The 22866-nt window shown below is 41.8% G+C and overlaps 1 protein-coding gene across 2 annotated transcripts in view; it reads right to left on the minus strand.

Annotated features, from left to right (window-relative positions):
* Positions 1 to 22095, minus strand: part of REPS2 (RALBP1 associated Eps domain containing 2) — a 94613-nt gene extending 72518 nt beyond the window's left edge. For both annotated transcript variants that reach the window (XM_071556712.1, XM_071556622.1), the window contains exon 1: positions 21804 to 22095. In XM_071556712.1, coding sequence (XP_071412813.1) covers positions 21804 to 22007 — 204 coding nt within the window. In that variant the 5' untranslated portion in view covers positions 22008 to 22095. The remainder of the gene's footprint in view (positions 1 to 21803) is intronic.
* Positions 22096 to 22866: the final 771 nt, after the last annotated feature.

The following is a 22866-nucleotide window of genomic DNA, read 5'->3' on the forward strand; positions in this document are numbered from 1 at the left end:
GCTCAAAATAGAAAACTAATAAGAAATAAATTTAAACACTGGGCAGAGAAAAGACTGCTGATTTATTTGACTCTGAAGAGATGGGTAAAATGGAGAGTGATCTCTGACCAGTGTTTCATGTGCATTTTTGATCTTCAGAGGCACTAACGATCACTGTAGGAAATATGTACTGTATCTGCAAAGCAAGAAGGAAAGGTCCAATCCAATCTTAGTGATTTGATAAGGCTATGAACTATTTGTGATCCAGGTTTCACTTGACACAGAAATCACAGATTTTTGTGAATTCTGTGTCAACGGAAACCTGGATCACAAATAGCTATGCTCATATCTATTTGTGACTGACACAAAGTACATGAGTCAGGACTTATCTTTACGCCTGTAAAAAGTCCTTCAGCAATCAAATGGGGCAATTCACAAACTGAGCATCACTCATGTTTGGGTGATAACCTGAAAATGAAAATAAATCTGCATTTGCCTTAGGAAAATGTGCTTGTCTTCACAAAGCCTGTTGTGCTGCATACTCAGTATTTACAATCTGCTCTAATAATCACTATATTAAGTAATTATTTTGCATTGTTCCATCATTCAGGAAAAAGGAGCTCAGTGGAGATGCACTGGGAAAGAATGGATCACTGGGAAAGAGCAACCGCATACCAGTTCCACTCGTGGCTGTTGCCGAAATACCTTCTCCAGCTCTCAGCACAGTAGCACAGTGTCTTGTACAACAGAAGTTCACAAGGTACTTGAAATGCAAAGTTATTCAGAGTTTCTCATTTCTTTAGTCTTAATGCAACAATTAACATGCTTATTTTAATACACCTCCATTATTAGGACAAAACACAGCAGGCAAAGTATTTAAGAATATTGGCTGCAAGGCTTTTATGACTCTTTTACAGGACTTTCTGGAGTTAATCTAGAAAAACAAAAAGACATCTGTACATATTACTATATAAAATAAAAAATTACTTGTAAAGGCTTGTCACTTGCAGCTTTCCTAAATATCTGCTCATTTTTAGCACTCCTTCACTTCAGTATTGAAAATTAAGCCTATGCACCAGGACAGTGAATGAACTAGTTAGCTATGATTTTTCCTTTCAATTGCTTTATTTTCTTTCTTATTCTTCAACACTGGGAAGTTTTATATTTAGGCAGAAGTCTCTAGACAGATTATTGCTTAATGTAAATGAAAGCTAAATACCAAAACCCAAGCTTGTGTTGCATGCCAATTCACGTCTTAAAGGCAGCAGCCTCTCTTCCTTCTCCTAACCCCTCTGCCTCACAATTTGCACAATTTCTGCACTAAATGCAATAGGAGTCCTGTTGAGCAAATAGTTTATCATGCAATTAAATCCCACAATATGTTCACAAATGGGGCCAAAGTGCAGCAGCTTTAAAAACAACCACAGAAGACTTTTAATAAATATATAGTTCAGTAAGCACTTACTCTTTGAATGACTGAGCTAGAAATTTTCTTCACATTAAAACAGCCCCATGAAAATTCATTAGTAAAGCTCATGGGTTGAAACCCCCCAAGTTTCTTCACTGCTTTGTTAGTTTGAAGCCTAACTGAGAACAAGCAAAAGCATTAGTACTTAACAAATATATACTCTTTCCCCTATTTTCCTTGACTAAACTATTTAAACTCCTCAGAGTGCAGGAACCGCTTAAGCTTTTAATTCCCTCGGTGCTTTTGCACAGGAATCTGTTGGCTTAGTAGAGTTACAACAACCACTTTGTTAGGCATGAGAAGCCAGATAACAAGGAAAGTCCTATTCCCCACACTCCCCTTCACTCCAGTCCCACCTAACAAATATTGCTCTCCCTCCTCAGCTGCTGACCAACCAAACTGCTGCTACAGAAAATGCTGTCAGCTTGGGATGTCTCAAGTCTTATTTTACAGTAGGAAATTAAATTTCAGGTGTTCTTACATAAAACACGTTATTGCTACATTTCTTCACTTGTAATTTTTCAACTGTGGCTTAGTTTTATTTTGCTGTTGAAACTGTGTCATCAGTCAAAAAGTAGAAGTGGTTTTTCCATGCATGAATACTTAAAACAGATCTAGATCACATTTCACCACTGGGTTTGTGGGATAGGCTGATAGAAGAAAAGAAGAGCTGATACAAGACACTAAGGGGTTTGGGGGAGGGCGAGGGGGAGCCCTTACAAGTTGCTGGGACTTGCACAGGGGTGGAGGAAAATGCCTCTGCTCCCCTGTGACCCATCCACCAACCAGCTGAAAAGCACCTTCACTGGTGACCTGCTCCCCACCACAGTTGGGGGCTCCCTGCTCACAAATGTGAACTCCTCAGCCATACTAACATCTTAAGTTGTTCTAAAGCATATGCACAGAGAATTTTCAACCTATAGAAACAATTGTTTCAAGTGGAAAAAAGATCAATGCTTTCACCCACAAACACTTTTTCCTCTGAAAACTAATTAGTGTATAACGTATTTTGTAACACTATATAGACCCGTAGATTTTAAGAAAAATGATACATCAAGGTAAAATCATTTTTAAAATAACCTGTGCTATGGTATTAGTTCTGAACTAAAAACAACTTGCCAGCTCTAACTAATAACAAGAAATAAAAGGCACTATTATACAATTAAAAAAACGTAAACTTCCTAATTCTTAGAAATATTTCTGGTGAGTATAAATTCCAAACATATTTGAGAGAAAACCAAACACACAAAAAAAGCCTTTTCTCAATATGTATGGCAGATACACTATATTAACTCACTACAATTTCAAATCCCTGTTTGGGATTGATGTCACATATAATTCTGAATCTGAGCACTGCATGTACCTTACTAGCACAAAGGAGGTATTTAACACTGACAGATAAAATAAAGCTTTGAGTAACTTTATGCCTGTAGATTTGGGTGATTTTGAGGTATATACAAAGCCAGGATGATTTTAATTCTGACAAATAACGACAAACTGTGCTACCTTTTTCTCTCAAATAAACAGTGAGAAATACATAAAGCTACTGATAATTTGTACCTTCCTATGCAAACAATCATTAAAAAATTGTGACAATTGCAAATGTTCCATTAAGCAGCAAAAAGCATGCAAAATGCCACATAAATAATACAGTTTGGGAACCCAAAGTAAAAAAAATATTTTTCAGAAATATGACACTGATTTCTTAAAATAGCCATGCCCTTTCAGGAATCTTTTTGCTTACCTGTCTGTTTCATCCTTCCAGATTCACAAATACAGAAAACCTTTTGTTCACACTGAACAAGTCATGCAAAAATCATCCAATTAAATTACGGCTTATAATAGAATTTCTTTGTATTCCGTACCTTTTTTTTAGAAAATGACACAATATTTGGGCACCATACCCAGGCCTTTATTGTTTTAAATCCCTCAGCACTGCTTTCGTAATAATAACTTCCACAACATCGAAAATTTTTGGCACCCTACTTCAATGTCAAAGGGAATTAACTCAAACTGAAAGAATACAAAACCTTTTGTCCTTTTAAATAATAAATTTTAATGAGGTATACAATTGTACTTATTGCATATCAAGAGTACAAATTTAATTCAGACTGCATAAGAGGACCAGATTTTTTCCCAGCTTGCTAAAAGAGCTGGAGACACTTCCACAGAGTATTAACCTTAAAGAATCTTGACACTCCCCACAGGAAACTGATTTTCTACAAAAACTTTGGGAAATATTCAACTTCGATTCACGTGCAAGATATTTGCAGTCCATATAAGTCCAAACCTACAACACAGCTCACAAGTGAAAGTGCAGCATATAAAAAAAACAACACAAAGAACAAGCTCACATCGCATGCAACTTTGAGAATAGAAGCCCCAGAAGAGCAGAATGGAAAGAAACACAACAAACAATTCAAGAATCCAATATTTTTCCTAAGTCTCCTTATTAAGCATTCTGTACTGAAATTGCTGATCTTCTCTAAGTCTTGACAGATATATAATACGGCAACCATCCAACTTATTCTGCCCCCCTGAGCTTCATATATGGCTTGTTTTTAAAGGAAGTAGTAAGAAACATTCCCTACTCAACAAGGCATTTACTGTGAATACGTTTCTTTACAGAGGAACTACTTTGTGTGGATTTTAACTATTATTTTGGTGTTGTTTTTTTTTTTCAGTTTGATGCCTATATTGCCAGCCAAGAGCCCTTTGAACACTGGGCTCCAATATGAGGCTTTTCTTTTCTGGTCCCCATCCAAGGTTGATTTCAGGGGCAAAGAGCATAGGTGACCATACGAGGAAGCTACTAGTGGTAGGAACCATGTTTTAAAAACTAGAAGAAAACAGACACAGGCAAACACCAGGCAATATAATTCATCATTTCAGTGCATCTGTAGGAACTCTAACTTCAAGCCTGCTGCCTTGTTGTAAACTATGATGCTCTTATGAACCCCAAAATCTTCATGAATTCTTTAGGGATTAGCCTGCCAGGTCAAGGAGATGCTTTTGGGGCAGGCAATAACCCCAGACCCAATTCACTGATGGGCAATCAAGATCCTGCAGTTGGTTGATGCATTTTGACTGTCTTGAGGGTTGTGATCAGTGGCACTATCCAAGCACACGGCAGACCCATGAATGGATGGCACAGCCTTGTCCATAGGGAGGATCTGTCCTGGCACTGCAGCTCTCCAGGGGCCCTGGAAAACACGCCATCGTGCCTCAGGCACAAGGGAGTCCCCACTCAGAGCCCAAAGGAAGGCCACAGTGAAATCCCAACTTCTCTGAAGAATCATTCCCATATGGCCTTTGTTCTTCAGTCCAATGTGACCATTTGCACTGTTTTCCGTCTTACTAGCAAGTGCTACCTCAACAGTCTCAACACAAAACTTTCTCTACTGGCATTTTCCCAAGACTTGCTGCGGAAATGTTCAAACATGTAAATGTCAGTTTGCAGCACTAAACTAGAAGGAGGCAAAGTAACTGTTGGCTTGAAAAGGGAGAAGAATAATTTGTTCCTTATAGCCTCCGTACACAGCCTATAAACAACTTCAGGTTTAAAAACATCCTTCTTAAACCTAAAGATAAGGCAGCAGTAAAGTATATTACCTATGAAAGGTAGAGACTTTGCACCAGGTATTAACAAACTGCTCAATACACAGAAATGCCAATTTGCTGTGGACAGGAGGGGTATTAGGGATGGCCCGAGGTCCCTACTCAGCCTCCTTAAAAGATGTGGCTGATGCGATCACATCACACTGAGTATTTTCGCCAATACTTTTCATAGCCCATTAGCTTTGGTGTCTATTTGGTTTGAAAGAAGCGCAGATGGGTCGAAGAAAAGCATTTCCCAGACCATGATTTTCACTGGTCTTATCAGTACTGCTGACGCAGCTCAGCCCCTTCTCTGTGCTGACACAGCCATCAGGTGTCACGGGTTGTTTCTGAACCAGTTAATGTTTCTGCTACCAGTGGCCCAGGAAAAGTGCTACACTGTGCTCACACTGACACTTGCCTTTTTCCTATGAACAGGCAGTCTGCAAGGCCAGGAGCAAGGGATGGCAACTCAAGTCCTAAGTACTGCAAGACAAGACCATGCCCCCTGGTGTCCCTACCTCAACAGCCATTTTATGAAAAAACTACAGAAATATCTCATTTTCAGTGACACTATCTATAAAAACTTCAAACACGCTTTTATTGATTATCCTTTTACCCCTGTCACACCTTTAAAAGTAAAAATGACAATAAAAATCCCATCTTACTGGGCAGCCTCTCTTACTAATGATCAAACCTTCTTCCTTCTGTATGTTGAAGAGGTGCACGATCACTCCAGATTCACGGGTGCTCCTCCCTAGCAGTTTCTTGCCCTGAAAGCAACAGTCAGTAACAAAGCAAAGAGCAGAGAAACCTTCAGACCCAGCTAAGCAGAGCTACAGGGATGAAGATGTGCACTGCCCATTCCTCAAATCCTGCCTCTCAAAGGAAGCTCAGCCCTGGCATTTTCAGAACACGCACAAAGCTCTCTCCAGACTGGGTAAGCTGGTTAAACACAAGCATACAGGATCTCACATCCTCTGAAATTATCTTGCATTCCAAATATTCTTTCAAACAAACCACGTCACAAACATTTTGTGTAGCTTAAGACCTAAAACACATTTATAATGTCAAAAGGTACATGGTCAAGGAAAGTTTGGCTCATAATTAGATAACGTTACATAATTTTTTCCAAGGTTTAGTATCAGCAAAATCACTTCTGCCATGAAATGAATGATGGAGTTTGTTACTTTTAAATTCCACTGGACACAGCTGTGCAGGTTTTGTACAAGAAAGCATTTTCCTGCAACATTTATACTTAAACATTTCTATAATGAAAGTTTAAAAATAAGACAAATGTTCCTTCCAAGTTCAGAAAAACAGACAGTAGAGACATCATATGAAATTAAGGAAAGTACTAATTTTCATTCATAATAAAAACCACAGGATATTTTAAAGATGAATAAACAAAACCTGCAAACGCTTTCAGAAAGTTACACAATCCTCTTAATTAAGAATGAAAATGAGATATATCCATCACAAGAGAAATGTTTTGTATTAAGACATAACCTTGCTGCAAAGGAGACTCAAGCAGGCAGGAGAATCTCCTCCACTCCAGCACAACTAGGGCAGTTCCCTCACTACAGGCAGTGAAACTTCCTGCAGGGAAACCACTGCTAAATGATCTAGACTTGTCAGACAGGGCTGAAGAAATTAATGTCTTCTCACACAAACTAATGAGGAATGAGCAAATGGCAATGAAGTTGGGTGTTTAATTTAGAGGCAGCCATCAACTGCAACATGCTGAGCTGGCCCACTGAGTGAGAGGCTCACCTGCTTGCTGTGCCACGGATAATCTACCTGTTCATCTGAATCGCCAGTAAAAGGTGAGACATCACTTAGGGTCACAGGGAACCTGGGCCTAAGTACAATTTAAAAAAAAAGGAGGAAAAAAGGAATGGATATATTCTCTCCAGCTCCCAGGCAGATGGCAGTCACAAAGGTTGGAAATGCTGGGAGAAAGAACTGGCACAAAACAAAAGGAGCAAAAATAGTGCTGGGGCACATCACCTTCAGCTTCACAGGGAGTTGGAGTGAATACATAGGACAGAGAGGCAGACAGCTCCCACAGCCCTGCAGTGATCAACTGGGGGCTGCAGGCACAGGTCACCCTGAAAAGCACTGTGGGCACTCCCTGCCCATGAACAAAACTCCTGGCAAGCCTTTAGGTGACTACATTAAACCTCTCAATGGCAGTGGCCTATTTACTATCCAAATACATGAGAATTCATCTCCACTGCATCAATGTTGAAACACTTGCATTTTTCTTAATACTAGAGAACTAAGGAAATCAAGGAGGTGACAGAATTCAGCTCTAGTTTCAAGGAAATTTTCTCACAGTAATACACTTTTGCAACACATACAATTGAAAAAAAAAGCCCTAAGTGAAGTTGACAAAAAGAGCAAGAGCACATCCCTTCCGTTTCTCTTCCCACTATTTATTTATTTCCTGGCAGATGCAGAGAAGTGCTGAACCAGCAGCTCTCTTGGCTGGTGGAAGTCGCCAGCTGGAGACAAGGGGAACAAAGAGCAGTGCAGGTGGAGCTGTGTGGGAAGAGACAGAGGGAGCAAAGCGGGGCATGAAAATAGTGACACAAAGCAGATACAGAGGCACTCTCCCTTTTGCTCTTCTCCACTCACAGTTAATTTTTAAAATTATTTCCTACAGTCATGTCTTATCTCATGCCCCCACCACTATTTAGCAGCACAGAATCATTTAGGTTGGAAAAGACCCTTAAGATCATTGAGTCCAGCTGTTAACCAGCACTGCTCCAGGGATGGTAACTTGACCATTTCTCTGGGCAGCCTCCATCAGTACTAAGAAGTTGTCTATGAGCAGCAGAACAGTAAAACTGCAACTTTCCATAGATCCTTGTCTTGAGCTGACATGGGCTGAGTTTATTTTGGGACCTTTCTCTCAGCAGGCAAATTAATAGGGTTTTCTTTTATCAATTGACTTATTTCTTTCACATAACTCTAGGAACTCTTCAAAGAAGTCTCTCAACTTTCTTGAAATTTCGTTGAATAGTTAACAAATTCAGAAGCTATTACTGGGCTGAATTAAGAGCATCATTGCACAAGCCTCATCTTTTTGAAAAACCAGACCAAAGAAACACCAGTGCATGACATGAGAAATTGGCAAATTTTAGATTACATTAAGAAAGATCAAGTGGAATAAGTAGTAATAAAGGAGATGATCTCACTTTTTTGGGGTTTTTTGCTCATTTTTGAGCTGAAATGACACAGCTATGCAGGAAACAGTAAGACCTTTCAGGAATGTAAGTTTGTTGTTAGCCATATGATAACAAAAACACCACTAGCTGTTGTCAGTAAGCTGGCAGGGGGTAAAACCTTGAACTGAATAAAAAGCAGAGTAACATGTTAAGCAAGCCCCTAATACAGAATCAGATGACAGATGCCTTCACTGTAGTGTACATTACACATTCAGAAACTCAAAGGTGTCTTCAGCCATTTGACCATTTAATGGTTAATGGGACTTATGGGTGTTCGCATAAAGACACAAATAGCTTTCATACTCTAATTGCAACCTTGGTAATAAATGAGCTATTGCAGTTACAGTGGGCTAAACTTGATGTTCCTATTCCAAATGAGTACTTCTGCTTGCAGCAGTTCTAGATGGACCACAAGAAAAGGGCAACTCAACGGAGAGTGAAACTATCATAACAAGTTATTAAATCATTGACAGAGAAAATTCAAACAGAACAGAAACATTAGCAGCAAAGAAAAAGAAACGTTTTATATTACATGGGACCGAAAATCCATTTTAGTTTAAAATTTTAAGTGTTAAATTTGGGAAGAGGTTCACCATGACAATGTGTATTAGCTTGTGATTCAAACACACCTTTCCTTGGAACTCCAGTACACTCCTTCATTATGAAACTATAGCCCTGGTCATCTGACAGCAATTTTGAACTGGTTTCAAAATGGCTTAATATTCTTTTACAAATGAAAATTTCCATACAATGTTTTTTGCAAGACATGTTGTCTTGCAACAGTCACCAGGAAGCAAAGCAAAATTGCAAGTATTCAGAGCTGGCACAAATAATTTCACTGCTCTAAAGAAAATTCCTCTCTGTAGATTAATGTACCACCCACAGCACTGAACTAGACAGTGCTGTGGAAACTGTAGAGATGCTGTTCTGGGCCAATGTCAATTAGACCATAGGACTGTCCTGCAATTATCTACTTAGGGCTCTATATATTACCAGAATTCTCCATATGGAAGGGAATCAGGAACACAGAAAGCTACATAACACCACTCATCCACTTCTTTAAATGTGTTACACATCTACAGGCCTTGATGCATCACTCCTCTTTCTTTTCATTAAAATGTCAAACACTCATGGTTTGAAACTTACCTTGCCATGAGTGATAGAGTTGCTAGAAGGACAATACAGCTATTACCATGCTCAAGTATTAATTTGATTGTTACTAATATTTGCACTTACATATTGCCAAATAATTTAGTGTATAAATTTTAAACTATGTATTCGGGGAAAAAAAAACCAGAAAGAAATATTCACAAACCTATCCTCTACTTTTGCCCTTTTGGATGTTTCCCTTACTCAGAGGTATTCACTTCAAGGTCGGTCCTTCAGTACCTGAATAGACCTTCATTCCATTTCCAGAGTGACCTATTTTGTTGCAGGGATTAAATTCAGTAGTTACACTAAAACACAGTGCCTTGCCCAGCAATCTAAAGCTTTACCTCTTGCACACTTCCCCTGCAATCAAATATAAGCATAGTAAGTAATGCAGTCTAAAAACAGCTAATGAGTATTTCCTATGAAAAAATATTCCTTTGGAGAGAATATCCTCCTCAAGGACAGTCCTGATTTAGACTAGATCAAATAAAAGATGTAATTACTATAACACAGCTGTGGGAGAAGGAGGGAGCCAAAAGAGAGAGATGGAAAATAAGGGACTGATAACTTGATGTAAATAACACTAAATTATTTTCCTGCTGACATCAGCACTACCCAGTGCTGGTTTTTCGTGTCCTGAAACATTTGCTCTGGCCAGTGAACCTGGGACTTGCCATGCTGTGAGGTAGCAGGTGCTGTAACATCGTCACCCCCAGGTTCCCCATCCTAGTTCCTTCCTGTCACAACACTCAAAACATGTTTTGACAGGCATGACTTCACAGCTGTATTTTTTTAGAGGTATACTCTATCCCCAGAATAATAATCTAGTGCTGTTTGTAAAAAGAATTCCATGGTTAAGCAAGGGTAACAGCAGGATACAAGTGCAATAAAACCTCCAAGCATGCGATTTGTCACAGTGGTCCAGTTCCATCATGTAGCAGGTGTAGAAAAAAAGAGGAGGTTCTCTTCACTTCTTGCCATGGTAACTCTTCATGACAAACAACCTAAAAACTGGGTAAGATTTTGGCTCTGAAACTTGCTTTGTTTTCAGAAGGTTTTGGGGGTTGTTTATTTGTTTTGGGTTTGGTCTTCCCCTTGCTATTGACAGGCTTTCCATGGGACTACCCAAGGACTCTGTAGGAAGCTTCAGATCTCAGCGTAATTTTAAACCTTACATTACCACTTTTTAAAGGTTACCATGTTCAGCATCTTCCACCTTCCAACTGCAGTATTTATATTTATAACCTGCTCATCCCATGATATCTAAAGCAACTAATAAAAAACCAGAAGCAAGCACCTTCCTGGAGCCTGCCTTTTATTACTCAACAACAGAGAGCAGCTGTTAACAATGTAACTGGGATTTATTTATATTTGCCTTCTGACCTCCTCCCAAACCAGACATCCCCCAACACACACACTGGCCACCTGGATGACTCTTCCAAGCTTCTTCTCTAATCTCTTTCACATCCACTGATTCTAATGAGATTCACTGCTGCCCTGCTGTTACTTACCTCCCAACCTCCTCAGCCTTAGTTAAGGTTTCCACTTAAACATTCATCAAGGGGAAACTAGTTTTAGCCTATCTGTTCTTTATGCTTCCTACCAGAACCAGAAAGGATCTCATACCAGAAGCACAAAAAGGTGCTGTGAGGCACAGAGATCACAGATACCAAGCCCAGAAAGGAACCCGGGCAGTAACCCAGAAGTCAGCACACAATGACCTGCAGAACCATACTACTACTTTGGAATAAGCTTCTACTCAGTTTGTCTCACTTACTGTTTTTAAGAAGGGAATTACTGTGGGTTTGATCCAAAGGAAATTTTTTTACTGTTAATACTGAATTCAGACTTTACAGAATAGAAGACAGACAGCCTGGACATATGAGACATGTCCACATAGCTAAATAGGAGAACACTTCTAGCAGCTACAAATTATCTAGGTCTTCCACAACTTTCAATGACAGAAAAAAACACTCTTCAGACATTTAAGCATTTGCTTCCCACTTCTCAGAAAGAAAATCAATTATGGTCAATTCTGCATGGAAGATCTGACAGCTTGTGTCTCCTTCACTCTGAAAGCAGTAGCAGAAAGCAATTCAAGTTGCTAAAAAAACACAGGAGTTAGTATGAAGAAGTGACAAACACCACATGGAAAACCTGACAAATCCTCTCCAGCTAGATGGCAGCCACCAGATCTAGTCATCTTGAACCAGACTGACTGAAAATACTGCAACATTCTGAATCTCCTCCTGAAAAATAAAAATAAACATTACGATTCTAATGAGCCTTTCAAATTTCTGCCAGGAAATGAAATGTTTTTTCCAGGTCACCTTAACAGAAGGGTACTATAGAGTCACATGGTAGCTGTTGTTTTGATCCTTCACACCCTTGTGGTTCCACAGCAGATGACATTTCTGAGGCATCACTGTCTCCTTTCTGAAAAAAGTGCCTGGCCACCATCACTGCTGTCTGTGATGGCAGAATTAGTCTAAGGTAAGGAAAGAAACACCAGATGATGTACATGAACAATCTCTTTTCCAAAAGTTACGTGTTTAGGGTGTCGTGGTACTTCAACACCCATGCAGTTCAAAACAAAGTGTTTTGATTTAACAAATTGCAAGTTTTTAAACATTTCCAAAGCAACTTCTCTTGCAAAAATTTCTCATCATTAACTTTGCCCTAGAAGACCGGAAGAAATTCTGGTATTTCTCATAAAAATGCAGTTCTGGATTTTGTTCCACCTTCAGACAAAATGGGACTTAACTAATACAGAAGAAAACAGGAACTCTGGAGCATATGATGCATTTTTGCCATAAACAAATCACTTGCAGACTTGTCTCCCATTCTATTAAAGTAATATTTTCTAAAATTAGCTTATTTCTTTTGTAGTTACTGTAATGTGATTTTTTAGACTGCCTACCCCAAAAAACTTGATGTTTCCTGTACCCCTCCTTTTTCATCACTTTTGGCATGTTTCCTGCATTCATTTCCCTAGTGCTTACAACTACAGCAGATCTTTTTAAAGGCAATGCAGCAAACACATAAACCACTATCTTCTACAGTTGTGCTGTTATCCTAATCAATAACACACATGAAAATCCTTCTTCAGTTCAGAACTATGGACTATTTTTGCAAGACAAGGCATAGCCTTGTAGCTAATTCCATTGCACAGTCTGTGTAGAAGACACTTCCTGCCCTCACTTTATCTTATATCCCATTTACCTCTATTTGTAATCAACATATCCCTTGGAAAAGCAGGTTAAATTTTTTCTTTTCCATATCACTGAACAAAACACTAAGGTTATCACTGTTTCACCCAACGTGCTTGCACCTTATGTGCAGAAAGGCATCATTCAGTCAGTAAGAACCTACTTGTTTGGGTCCAAACAAAGCATCTGTCCTCAATTCAGCTGAAGAGCACAGGACTTCAGAGCAGCAACACTGGAGTCAAAGACAACACCATCTCCAGTGCCCATGTACGGAACACCAGCATTTTACAGCACATTTTATATAATGACTTGTATTTGCATTTCTATTTCTGCACAGTAAAGGAAAAGCAGTCTTTGGCTATTAAAACAAAGATGTTCTGAACAAAGGCTGCAATTATTCAGAGGAGGGAGAGCAAAAAATAATTTTTAAATAAATTCAGAATCACATTATCAGGTTTTGGACTCCTTCCCCTTTTATTTTTATCTTAGGAATTTGGAACCTCACAGTCCTTCACCTTTTACTGCTCCACTTCTGTTACCATTCATAACAAAACAATTCTGACTCTATTTGTTAGCCCACAGCAGTCATCCTGTGTTGCAAATGATTAGACACGTTGTTTTATTCTGAAATACCCTCATCTTCACTTTCATAGGACATCATTGTGTAAATTATGCCAGAAGTAAATAATGCATGAAATGTGAAATGTTGCCTCTTCCAAAACTGATCTAATGTTTCTTGGTGCAGAAAGAGACTTTAAGAAAAAGAAAGGATTAAAAAAAAGGTAAATGAGTTCGAAAGGCTCATGCCAAAAAAACCACCTGAAATTTATAATCATAAAATAATGCTACAGACATTTGCTATTGAAAGTAGAATTCAGCTTCATGACTCATACTGTAGTGAGCAAGCAGACACCATGGGCCATGTTCAGACACTTTGAATTCAAGCTTAGCCAAGTGTTTCCCATTAGGCCACTCTAAATTTTCAGTACCACTAAGCCAGTGGGAATTGTGGGTCCCAAAGCCAGCATTTCAATATGGCCCTGCTCAAGTGAGTAGCTCCCCATCTCCTCCTGTCAGAGAAGGGGACCTGCAAGTCCTGCATGTTGAGCTTGTAGGACTACATAGATGCAGGGGTAAGACACTAGAACCAACATTTGCAGCTTTTTTGGATGGAGAAAGACTGCTCAGGGCAGAAAAAATCCCACAGACATAAAAAACAAAGCAACAGAAGAAAACACTGAAGACGTGCTCTGTTGGTCAAGCTATCTAAAGTTTCTCAAGACCCCTCTCTGGGGTTTTTCTAAGGTATTTGCTAATCATGCTGCTGCATGTGGGGCACTCCTGTAGCTCTGCTCAGTGATCTGTGCTTATTATGAAGGGCTGAAGGGCTCAAACAGGTACAAGACATGATTTAACAGGCAGTCAGTGTGCAACCCTGTGAGGTTAAGCAGCCTTGTCTCTAACAGGGAGTCCCCATGGCACACCACAGGTGTGCTCTGCGCAGGTGACACCACCTGTCAGAGGCAGCATCTTCAAAACCCCTCTCCAAGTGTACCGCCCAGTCTAAAATAATTGGTAGCATGAAGCATCCTAACTTTAATGTGTGCAAGGCAGATTCTTGGGAAAAATAAGTTATTTAATTAAGTTAAAGAGATAAGACCTTAACTTCATATTTTTCTGGATAAAGACCTGTCTCGTTAGTTGGTCATCATTAAAACAACATTCTGACTCTTCTTAAATAAATATGGTAACATTTTTGTTTTTACCCCCAAGTAATAATTTAAAACACATTTAAGCTACCACATTACTTGATATACATTTTAATACTTATTTTATCAGAAATTTATTATACATCTTAGTTCCTATAAAATACTAAATTTGCTCCATTAATAAGTGGCACACCTACTTGTGTAGGCATATGTGATATATGCAAAGTTAAATTAAGCTGAAAACTGGAATCCATTTAAAAATAGACAACCAGCCTTCCACTGCTTTGATAAATAAACTAAGCATAATTTGCAGTTAGTGATGTAGCCAGTTATTTCTGGTCACCGTGTCCTACCAGATCACAGAACTAACAGATCTCATCCCGCCACATTTTTCCATCTCATCATCATATCTAAATGGCAGGAATAAAAACAAAATAAAAACCCAATAATTATAAACAAAGAAAAAGCTATTCCCAACAGAGTTCTCAATTTTATGCAGTGGTCACCAAATAATGCTGCTAAATACACCGGAAAAAGAAAATATTCCCTTAGGAAGAGGGGATTACTATTTGCCCACAGTTGATTTTCTACTCCAGCAACCTTTTCTAGTTAATTATCCACTAACTCAACTGTTCAACTGTTTCAGTCTCTTCGAAAGTTGGACTAGACTAGCACATACGGCTCATTAATGTTTCATTTTACCACACTGTTGGTATGTTTAGGTGTTAATATATCAAAGAATCTTGTATTACATCAGATGTATTCCTCAAATCATAGTATTTTAAATTTAAATAAGTTATTTATCCTGATTCTTTGTCACAGATACATGAAAGATGGAACAAGCATTTCTACCTGTCCTAGTTCAGCAGGAGGGACCAGCTAACCCTGTGTGGGGGTGATCAAAGCTGTGTATTCTACCCCCTCTATTCATTCCCCAAGGTCAATGGACCATTAGCAGCAGCTGCCCAGGGAGTCATTATCACCTTCACACCCAGCCTGAGGGGGGCGGAGCTGCTCATGGGCCATCAACAGCTCAACACCCCCTGGCTCCCAGAGTTAATCACCCATTGTGTGAGTCCCCGCCCAGGGGGAGGGACTGAGAGCTCCCTGAGGGTACATAAGTGGTGGGTAAGAAGACCTCGGGAACCTCTCGTCGGATCCAGAGCAGCAGCAGGACCTCGACAGCAGGAGATCCCCGCTCTCGCCCAGACCACAGCCCTCGCCTGCACCAACAGGTTTTTCTTTTCCTTTTGCTCTGGACTTGGGGGAACCACAGGGGTCTCAGCACAAGGGCAAACAAACCCCCTTGGGTTTGTGCCCCAGGACACTTGGTTATACTGCTGGGGTTTTGTGAGTTTAAAGCAATTTCCCTTGTGGGTCAGTGTTGTTATTGTAATATTATTATTAAATTTTGGGTCTGACTTATAATCTCTCTCGTGGTGAGTTCATTTCCCCTGCTGGTTCACCTTTAAACCAGCACACTACCTCGACTAAGTTTTTAGCTCAGCTAAATGCATGTGTTTAGAGTTTATAGCATCCCCTTTTTTGGGGGGGGGGAGGATGTTCATGCCAGATTCATCCACTGACGTGAATTTTGGATTCAGCATCTCCTTTGCAAAACGGACTGTGGCAACATCATCAATTTGTGTATAAACATCACTATACTGACAGCATCTTGTTGTAGACACAGGTATGAGCAGAACGGGTTATATCAACTGTTTGGTGAACCCCACTGCACTTACGTAAGTGCCATGATAAAACCACTTACTTAAAATTTAAAAACTATTTTTCATCATCCCTGCTTCACAATACAGCAACCTCTCACGAAGAAAACTACCCTTCTTTATCCCAATGCATCTTTTTTCTCCATCCCTCTTGCAGTTATTTTAAATCACTGGCACAGCAAAGCACTATTTACTTGGAAAATGAAATAATTAATTGACACTTGGCTGTTATGACGGTTAATTACTGAATGTTGCAGGCCCTGATCAGGCTAATTCTGACCATCCCACTGGATGACTGTGAGAAGCAGGTCTAAGATTCTCTGGGTTTACAGTGTGATTTGAAACACACTTGGGAAGGAACGGCTTCTACACATCACCTACTGTGTATCTCAATGCTGAGGCACTCAAAACTACTAACCTTGTAAACAATGACTATGAAGCAATAGTTTAAATGACAAAAATAGTTTAAAGATGTACTAAGACCTCAATTTTATTTTTTTATGGAACACATCACCAAGATTGCTCCAGGTGAACCTTTACCTTTTACCTTGATACAATTTAGAATTTTTTTAATAATAATACCACTGTGGTTTTTACATCTGGATTTTTCATCTTCCTAACTTGCATAAATACAAGTTTGCTTGTGACTCTAGAAAGGCACTGACAGTTTAGGAGATTGTGGCCAGAAGTATTGATTCTGAAATGTCAGTTTTCCTTTCCTCTTGCTGTATTACTTACTTAAAGTTGTACCCCACTTTTGTTTCTTCCTGACTCAAAGACGTCAGTAGGATGCAACTTCTGACACCACTTTTTGATGGACCTGCTGTTCAGTCAGCTAAATCACACAGCCAGCACTAGCATAATGCCACATTCTGTCAAGCTACAGCAGAGTGAATTTTATCTTCTGTATAGCACTGGTAAGTCCAGACTTTCCTCACTCAAACAGCTCATATTGTAACTACCACAGTTCCTGTTCCTTTCTGCCTGTTCGAGGCAGAAACTTAATTCCATCCCAGCTATCATGTAGGTAGTAATTTATCCTTATGGAATTTTAAAAAATAAATTAGAGACAGTAGATTCTAACTGGCATTTTTCCAAAGAAATATCAACTTTTTTGGGTTTTTTAATCTATTCACATTTCTGCTTTTTGAACATGAAAACATACAGTTAAATGTTAGAGTTGTAACTACAGAGACAAGGCATAATAAACACAAATTAACTCACGAAGCTTGTGGAAGAAGGCACGATCATTGCTCTGTGTTCCCTATTCACACAGTGCTGGAAGGAGAGTCCCAGCTAAAAAAATGCAGTGCCTGTACAGCTCCAGTATCACACAATTAGTACTTGTCATCCTTGGAGCTCAAAATAACACAGTGTGTTCATTTGCAGAGGAAAGAATGTGTTTTAATAAGAAAACTGGATCTCTGTGCTGATAGTGCTACATCTACAAATAAGATCAAGGTTTATAAATCTGAGAGTTAAAGATACTATGAGAAAATCAAGTGAGAATTAAGCAAATAAGTTAGAAATTAATGAAAAGGAATAAGTATTTCAGTGTAAATCTTGTGTCCAGTTCTGCTCCTTAATTTCTCAAGACAAAATATCCAGAGACCACAGGAATATCAACAAATGGTAAAATTAGCACAAGGTACCTGTTCCTTGCTGATCAGTGAGCATTGACTCTATAAAGCACTACTTTACCTGAAATCCCTGTGTATGTATCAGCCCATTGGTACTCGGAATCCATAACAACTGCACTTTGAGGTCCCAGACTCAGGAGCAAAGGCTGGCAGACAGCTCCAAAACAAGGTCACAAACTGCCCAAAATGAGACAAAGTAAACCAACCTTTGTCAGCACCTGCGGCACAGGGGATAGTGTGGAGTACTGACATTCCAATGCACTCAGGGAGCTTAACCGAAGAGATTCATCCAAGGAATAGACCAGAAAACCTCTTCTGATCTACTGATGGCCATCAGTCTCCTGTCCTCAGCTGCCCTCACTCATTCCTTCCTCCCAACTCCTCCCATACCCCTGCCTGCCTCTTCCCACTGTAAGAAGGGTTACCAATATTGAACTCTGCAACAAAGTATGCTGTTGGGTCACCTTCACTTCAGCAATATTTTCGTGTCCCCAGCAAGTTCAAAACACTTTTTTTTTTGAGATTTACTTTTGCACAAACTCAGTTCTTGAAACATAGGGAACACCATCTTCAAATTGACCAATGTGGATATGTGCACATATATATTTATCTCCAGCTGATGCTGTGGAGTTTCTTCTGACAGTCTACATAACTGCACAGTGAATGACTAGCCTGCTTCTTCCTGCTTTAACATGCATATTGTAAAAAAAAAATGAAAAAATCCCAGCAGAGATCATCTCAGCAAGAAATTACAGAGATTCAAAAAAAAAACAACATGCCATCCTGCAACTGTCATGCCCTTCTCTGCCCTGTGAAGAGTTGACATTTTCAATTTTAGTGTTAATTTCAACATTTTTTCCAGAATTAAGTCTTGCCGAGTTCACTGTTCAATCCCAGCTGTAAGAAAAGTGAAATAGGCACAACCTCTGCTGTACCCTATTGTCCAGCAGAATAGCTGGCTTCAGTGAGCCTGGGTGTAATGAATTTGCATTCAATCACTTCATTCTTAGCAAGACCCAGGACTCTTGGGTAGACACCATCTGCTCCTACTGACCCCGCTGTTCCTGGATCTTTTCCATTTATCCCAGCATTTCCTCTTCTGGCACATGCTCTCACATTCCCTACCTGCTCTCTGTTATCTAGCCTCTTTCATCTACATAACTTCTTGGATCAAGCCAACTAACCTGTAAACCAAACCAAACCCTTGCCTGTTTGCTGTCTGGGAGCACATGCCACTGCTTTTCCACAGGAACTGACATACCCAACAGCAGTACTGCAGCCAGGATGCACCCACATGATTTTTGTCTAGACAGCAAACCCTGCCATTACAGTTAAGGAATGTGGAAGGAGATATCCCATGATGCTTGTGAGCACTTCCTAATCAGTAGGAAATCTCCATCAAAGACTGTATAAGGAAAGGCTCCTTCCTTCTCAAAGAGTCATTACACTTACTACACAGGTACAACTGAAGACAACAGCACAGGTTTGAGAGTGCCATGGCACTAAATGTTACTTCTGGAAGCATCTTCATCAGTAAAACCACTCCTCAATGAAAGCCTTGAGAATAAAAAGCTGTAAAATGCAAATTGCTTACAAAACCGTCCATAGCTGCCTCCTGTTATAAGCCATGCAAGGGCCAGTGAAGGGTGTTAAGTACCTTCTTGACTGTGCAGGCTCTGCTTAGTAAAAATCCAGAACTGGTTGCCAACCCAAATCTCCTCATTTCTGACATGAATAAACCCAGCATGACCATTTTTCAGTCAGTCAGTAGGGATGCCTGTATATGAAGCACTAATAACGACAGATGGTGATTTTAGAAAGCATCAAAAAAATTCTTTAAAACTTTCACAGTTGACAATTTTTTCAAAGAAAACATCTTAACTCAAACGAGCTTCTTCTGCCTAAAAGAAGTGTCCCCTGTAGTAGCAGAAAATGTATACATGAAACTCTGTGCCTTGCTCCAGTAATTGTTACAATAGTAGGATTTTTTGAAGAGAAAATACTAAACTGCATCTTTAAAGGATAATAAGAAAAGGTATCAGAAAAGTATCTCAAACAATGTTGTGGGATTTTTCCTATCAAAATATCTATGTTTCTAATTTTTTTTTATCTCAGTACATTTTTTATTTAAGTCTCAGTAAACAAATACCTGGCTGGAGTGGGTTTTGAGGACAGGCACTCCAGACACAGAACGTCACTGTGATTAGTGCCGTATAAACAACAGGGGGAGGGATGGAAAGAGGAAGAGAAAGAGACCCAGATCCCACAGGCCTTATTATCTGAGTATTCCTGACGCCAATTACAGACTTCTTTCCTCATAGCATAAATACACTTGGAAATTATTTAAACCAGTGAAAAAAGCCCAGAATATTAAAAAGACAAGGACTAAACAAAAAACAAAACCAAACAAAAAACCAAACCAAACACAAAAAGCCCAAAAAACAAACAAACCAAAAATCCACCACCCCACTATTTCCAGGCTTAAGTCACACATTATAATCAAAATTACCCTGAAAATAATATGACCATAAATGTCACTTAAATGATAGGGTAAGAAACCTCACAGCGGAAATAAGAGGGTTTTTTCTCTGCTTCTTTGGAAAAAGAAGCAACACGGTCTTAACAAGTTTCCTAAATATGCCTTCTTATTTGAAATCTTCTTTGCAAAAGACCCACTCTTGGTGCTCGATCTCTGTGAAATCTCTACTTTCACCACTCAATTCACCAGCAAGACCAAGGTCACGGCATGGCTCAGTGTAAGGTAATATAAAGTACATTGCTTGGCACTATTTTTGTTTTACTGATCTGGTAAAGAGCAGAAGCAAGAAGAAAAATATCCCTGAAATACACATTTTTTTCAGAATTCCCTGTGTAATACGAATTTATGCAGGCCATTAAGAGATGGCCTGACAGCCTCAGGAGTTCAGTACCCTCGGCCGTGCCCAGGCACAACTACACATCAGCTCCGTGTCAATGTAACGTTTTTCTGCTTGGTAAGTAAAAGCTACTGAAGAACAGAATTCCCCTAATAAATTAAATAAATAAATAAACAGGACTATCCTACCTCTGTTCAGTATATTGTCAGAATTAATATGCAACTACAGTGCGCTGGTCAAATTACTAATCCGCAGGTGGAGAAGACCGCAAGTCCGGTTCTTCCCTGTCCCTGGAAAATGGCTGGCACAAGCCCTCTCTCACCCCGGACAAGCTTCTCCTCAAAACCAGACGGGTTCTGCCTCCAGCCGCTGTTGGGGACCACTTCTGGGACTCTGCTGCGAGATCCTCGCACTTCACGCCCTGATGTACTCGAGAAATGGCGCAGAAAACCTCAACGTCATTTTACCTACAGATTTTTATTTTCTCACCGAAACACGTAGAAAAAAACCCATCTCGGTGCTGATCCAGGAGTTTAACACATGGTGCGTCCTTACAGTTCTGCGCACACCGCTGCTCTTGCGACTTTCGGGGCCCTTTGGAGGCAGGCGGGTCATCACCGCGCTGGGCAGGAGAGCGCCCCGAGCTGTGTCCCGGGCGGCCCAGGGCACGCACCGGGGCAGGGGCTGCCCGAGGCACCCACACCCGCACGGGGGAACCCACGGCGGAGCTGCCCGAGGCACCCACACCCGCACGGGGGAACCCACGGCGGGGCTGCCCGAGGCACCCACACCCGCACGGGGGAACCCACGGCGGGGCTGCCCGAGGCACCCACACCCGCACGGGGGAATCCACGGCGGGGCTGCCCGAGGCACCCACACCCGCACGGGGGAACCCACGGCGGGGCTGCCCGAGGCACCCACACCCGCACGGGGGAACCCACGGTCGCCGCGCACCGGCACTGTCAGCAGCCTGTCTGCAGAGAGGGAGCAGCACGGCGCAGCCACAGCACAATCGCCGCGGGCAGGGACAGGGACCTGACCCTGCTCTGCCCCGGCCCCGCAGGCAGCGCAGGGGAACCGGCCCGCCCGCAGCCCCCAACTCCCCGTCGGAGGCAGCGCCAGCCTCGCAGCGTTGCGGGAGCGGGTCCCGTCCGGCACCCCCGCAAACCACCCGCACCCCGCAGCTCTGGGGGGAGTCGGACACCTCCGGACCCACCTGGTGCAGAGTGTCCGGGGGCAGCTGGGAGGCCCGGAACAGCTCGCCCACGCTGCTGCCCCCGGCGGCCGCCTCGGGGGGCGGGCAGCACCGCGAGAAGAGCTCGGAGTAGCGCTGCTGCTCGGTCTCGCTGAGGGGCAGGAGCAGCCCCCCGGTGCCGGCGGCAGCGGCAGCGCCGGACGCCCCCGCCGGCCCCTGCTCCATGGCGGGGCGGCGCAGGCAGAGCCGGGCAGCGGTGCCGGGGCGGGCAGCGGGGCACGGGAGGTGTGGCGGTGCCGGGGGCGGTGCCGCTGCGGCGGGGAAGGTGCAGCCCCCGCCCGGGAGCGCCGCGCCGGCTCCGCAGTGCCCCGGCCGTTCCGCCCGCCCCGCGGCCCCGCCCGCCCCGCAAATCCCGCCCCGCAAACCCCGCCCGCGCTTCCCGCTCCTGCCCCGCTGCGGGACCCGACTCACGGGCTCAGGGTCGCGGGGTTTCCTGTCTTCCCAGATCGTAGAATCATAGAATAGCTTCTGTTGGAAGAGACTTTAAAGAGCATCTGCTTCCAACCCCCTTGCCGTGGGCAAGGACACCTCCCTCCAGACCAGATTGTTCAGTGCCCCATCCAGTCCAGGGATGGAGGATCACTCACCGGTAGTGTTTGCAAAGTACCACTTTGGGCGCTGCGGTGAGGGAATGCCATGATGTGGTACCCTAAAGTGAACCCCAATAATGGATCGGCCGTGACAGTGTGGCAGAGAAGCAGCATCTCACCCTGTTCTCTTGCAGTCTCTGCTTCAACACGAAGGGCAAAGAGCCGCTTGTTCCTGAAGATGGGATTCCTCATCAGCAGTGACGCAGTAAATGTTTCCTTTACAGGCCAAGCAACACCTCAAAAGTCAGGCAGGTCACAATTGAGGTGGGAGGGATGGGTATATCTAAGCCAGGGAGTTGGTTGTGTGTCTCACCCTGTTTTTCAGAGCCTTTCTTTCCAGCACTTCTCTGGGGAATTTCAAGGAACAAGCTAATCAGCCTGGAGGTGATCCTTGCAAATATGTATGAGCCATAAGAAGAATCGACAAGTTTCTT

The sequence above is a fragment of the Pithys albifrons genome, chromosome 1 (genome assembly GCF_047495875.1).
Source record: "Pithys albifrons albifrons isolate INPA30051 chromosome 1, PitAlb_v1, whole genome shotgun sequence".
Classification (NCBI taxonomy): Eukaryota; Metazoa; Chordata; class Aves; order Passeriformes; family Thamnophilidae; genus Pithys; species Pithys albifrons.